The 3,704-nt window shown below is 33.2% G+C and overlaps 1 protein-coding gene across 1 annotated transcript; it reads left to right on the top strand.

Annotated features, from left to right (window-relative positions):
* Nucleotides 1–830: 830 nt before the first annotated feature.
* On the top strand, nucleotides 831–2,842 carry LOC112026244 (protein OXIDATIVE STRESS 3 LIKE 1). The gene is made up of 2 exons (XM_024058930.2): nucleotides 831–1,260; nucleotides 2,089–2,842. The coding sequence occupies exons 1-2, from the start codon at nucleotides 989–991 to the stop codon at nucleotides 2,597–2,599; spliced, it is 783 nt and encodes a 260-aa protein (XP_023914698.1). The 5' UTR covers nucleotides 831–988; the 3' UTR covers nucleotides 2,600–2,842.
* Nucleotides 2,843–3,704: the final 862 nt, after the last annotated feature.

Genomic DNA, 3,704 nt, shown 5'->3' with positions numbered 1-3,704 from the left:
CAACTTATGAGCATCCGCTTCAGATGATTGTTCTTTTTATCATTAGATTAAAACACTAATCGATTTTTAGTGTAGGCAAAAATATATTGATCACCAAATATTATATTCAACCATAAAAAATTTTATTAGTTAAATTAACTAAAACTCATTTTCACAATTTTTGTTTGATTTACAATTCCTTTCACACAGGTTTATTTGATTTTTGTTGATTATTTTTTTCCTACAAGTAGGTTTTATATCTAAAAAGTACAACTCCAGTATTTATTTTAAAAGGCTATACAAGAAACTAAGTAAAAAATTCAAATTCTAGATGGATGTAATTGAGTTGTTAATACATCAAATACTTGCATTACTTAACTTGAAAATCTATACCAAAGAACTTAAAGCTGAATTCAGTTTTTCTTATAATAGATTCCTAAGATTCTAGATAGTTTATCAACAAGTGAACATATACCAAATTTTTAACAAAAAGCTAATTCAAAAACACCTGTATTTGACAATTTGTCCACCAGAAAGACAGTTACAGTTGAGCAAGAAAAAAGAAACAGAAATACGTTTATTGTACGCGGCTAAAAGAAAATTTATAAATTGTCAGAGAAAGTAAGTGTAAAAGATGAAATTTACACCATAAAACAGCTCACTGTTTACATAACTGTGTGCGAATATATCCGATTTATTCTTATTATTAATATTGTAGCAACAACGAGTGGATGGATAAGGATAAGGCTTAAGCCAAATATTAATTAACTAATTAATTACCCCACTAAGTTATCCAAATACTTAATTAGCTTTTTATTATTATTATATATATAGAAGAAAAAAAAGGATTTAGAATTAGAATAATCATACATACACACACATACAGGTCTTTAAATTAGAAAAACCACCCACTACACGGTCCTTCTTCCTCTCCTTCTTCTTGTTCTTGTTCTTTGTTCTTGTTTGTGTTCTTTGTCGTGCACTTTCAGAAGATAGAAGCTGTATAATCATGTCCATAGAGTTGGATAGTAAAGCAGCTGGAATGTCACGTGGAGGTTCGTCGAGTGCTTTGGCTTTGGAGGGTTTGAATGAGTGCAGTCCATGTTCTTCTTCTTCTTCAGCATCAGCATCACCATCAATATCACCATCATCATCATCTTCGATCGGGAGGAATAGTGATGTGTCATCGGACGGTGAGGATTGTGGAGAGAATGAAGCACAGAGTTCTTATAAAGGGCCTCTTGATATGATGGAAGCCTTGGAAGAAGTCTTGCCTATCAGGTTTGTAATTTTTCTCTTTCTATTTTTGGGTTTTTAAATTTTATGGGATTTTTTTTAGTTGACTTTTGTTGTAGAAAGTAATCTATGAAAGGGGATCTAATATCTTTAGCATATAACCAAGTTATGGGTTTTGAGAAGAACATGAAGATCAGAGTTTTTCATCCTTGTTACGAGGTTAAATTAATGTTGTTCCTCATTGTACCAATATAGCAATACTTTTTATTAATCTTATTTGCTAAATATGGTGTTCCTTAGCCTTAGGGTCTGAATCTATATTTATTAAGTATCAACCAAAAAGATAAAATCTTTAATTTTGCTAACAAATAGAGCATTACCAAAGGCATTGATTGAGCCTGGTTGATCTCCTTCTTTCAGTTCTGCTTTTTGATATGAAAGCCTTCGTTTTTCTGTGTCGAAATATGTATACCAAATGCTCTCTAATTGAATCTCATTTTCTATTCAGGATTCTTTTGTGCTTATCTGGTTTTAACTCGATTGGGAAACTTGTGCTTTTTACAATACGATATGACCAAGAGATCGTGCTACATTTGTTTTCATGAAAAATTAGATCAGGAAATGAAAAGGGATAGTGTCTATAGTAAATACGTACATGTAAAGCTAAAATTGCATAATATAAAATTATAAACAGACATTTCCACAAAATTGCTAATTTAGCCAGTTTTGATGAACATTCCAGGATTGACAATTGCCAAATACCAAATTTTATGTGGGCTTTTTTTGGCCTAATTGTGTGAGATATACAAACTTTACAAAGTTCATCTTGTTTGTTTCTAGTTTTCTTATTATGAATTGATGTAATGATTGCAGGAGAGGGATCTCAAATTTCTACAATGGTAAATCAAAGTCGTTCACAAGTTTAACAGAGGCATCCTCTTCTTCCAACATTAAAGACATTGCAAAAGCAGAAAATGCCTACACCAGGAAACGCAGAAACCTTCTTGCCTTCAATCATGTGTGGGAAAAGAACCGAAATTTCCCATTGAAAAGTCATGGGGGTGGGATATCAAAGAGACCACTCAGCTCAAGTCGAAGTACATTGGCTTTTGCAGTTGCCATGAGCAGCAGCAGCTCTGAAAGCATCAGTAACTCAAGTGAAGATTCGATTTCAAGGTCTCCTCCTCTTCCATCTTCACCTCTGCCGCCACGGCATCCACAAAGTAAATCAACTAAAAATAGCATACTTTCATCATCTCCACCACAACGAAATTCATCGGCTTGGCGTTCATTCTCAATGGTTGATTTACAACAATGTGCCACTTCTGCAACTACAACTACTTCCACTTATCAATTGTGGACTAAACCTGTCATTCCAAACTAACTTGACTTGAAAAAATCTCTTCGCCATTCTTATACTAATCTCGATAGAGTTTATAGTAGGGGATGGTGTTCTCTGATCTTTGTTGTCTTCTCCATATTTTCTCATATGCTTTATAATAGTTTTAAAGCTATGGCATGCGTTTTCTAACATGGTAACAGAGTTATGATTTCACTTCTCTAATATGAGAGTTATCCTCATATGTAACCTTCATTAATTATGAGAGCTAACCCTCTTTGTGCCTTTTGTCTTTTCTTTCTTTTAATATTTTCGTTTGATTCCATTATTGCCAGACTATTGGAAAGCAATTTAACAGTTAATAGATTCATGTCTTTTTGCATTTAATGAGCAGAATACACAAGATGGACATGGTATCTGTTGTTTCAGTAATTTGATGAACATACTCCGAAGAAGTAGACAAACTACCATACAGTTGGCCATGTCAAGCGAGCCTAGAGAACATGGAACCAAATGACTTGTAAACGTAAGATTGGTTGTCATCACTTTACATATCGATAGATTTTATCAACAAGAAATTGCAAAATCCAATTGGCATGGCTGCCCGTTGATGGCCAGGGGGAAAACAACAAATTGCAGGGAAATAATGCCAGCGTTAGGTCTCAATGTACAAAACTACAAATAAAGGAGAACTCAATGTACAAGACTACAAAGAAAGGAAAACTTTGGTACACAAAATGCTTAGGGATAATTATCTAAAAATAATAATAATTAGTAATGAAATAAAACAAAATGTGATGTCAATTATTCGAGTCAGTAAAATCTCTCAACATCATAGATAGCATGAATCAAATTCCTTTCACATTTTGCTTCACTCGTGAATATTACGTTTGATTGGGATGAGAAGTAGATAAAAATATAATTTTTTATTATTTAGTTGGAATGAGATAGGAGAGGAAAGATCATGGTTTTTTAGTGGAATTTGTGATGTACCTTTGTGTTGAACCTTTCTATCTTTCTTGTGTGTGTATTTGTTTGTTTCAAGAGGAAGAAGAAGAATAAGATAGGAGAGGAAAGAAAATGGGATGGGTGGAGTATTTTACTCTGATCAACCAGTTTTTTCCTTCCAAAGTGGGAAGAAAACATGAGA

The sequence above is a fragment of the Quercus suber genome, unplaced genomic scaffold, assembly GCF_002906115.3.
Source record: "Quercus suber isolate HL8 unplaced genomic scaffold, Cork oak 2.0 scaffold_817, whole genome shotgun sequence".
In the NCBI taxonomy this organism is placed as follows: Eukaryota; Viridiplantae; Streptophyta; class Magnoliopsida; order Fagales; family Fagaceae; genus Quercus; species Quercus suber.
The sequence above is the reverse complement of the archived record's forward strand: the minus strand, read 5'-3'. Positions and strand labels throughout refer to the sequence as shown.

What these genes read in the sequence shown, in the direction of transcription:
- LOC112026244 (XM_024058930.2), top strand. Translation starts at nt 989, where the DNA reads ATGTCCATAGAGTTGGATAGTAAAGCAGCTGGAATGTCACGTGGAGGT. An exon ending in GAAGAAGTCTTGCCTATCAG is followed by an intron (nt 1,261 to 2,088) that starts GTTTGTAATTTT and finishes TAATGATTGCAG; the next exon opens with GAGAGGGATCTCAAATTTCT.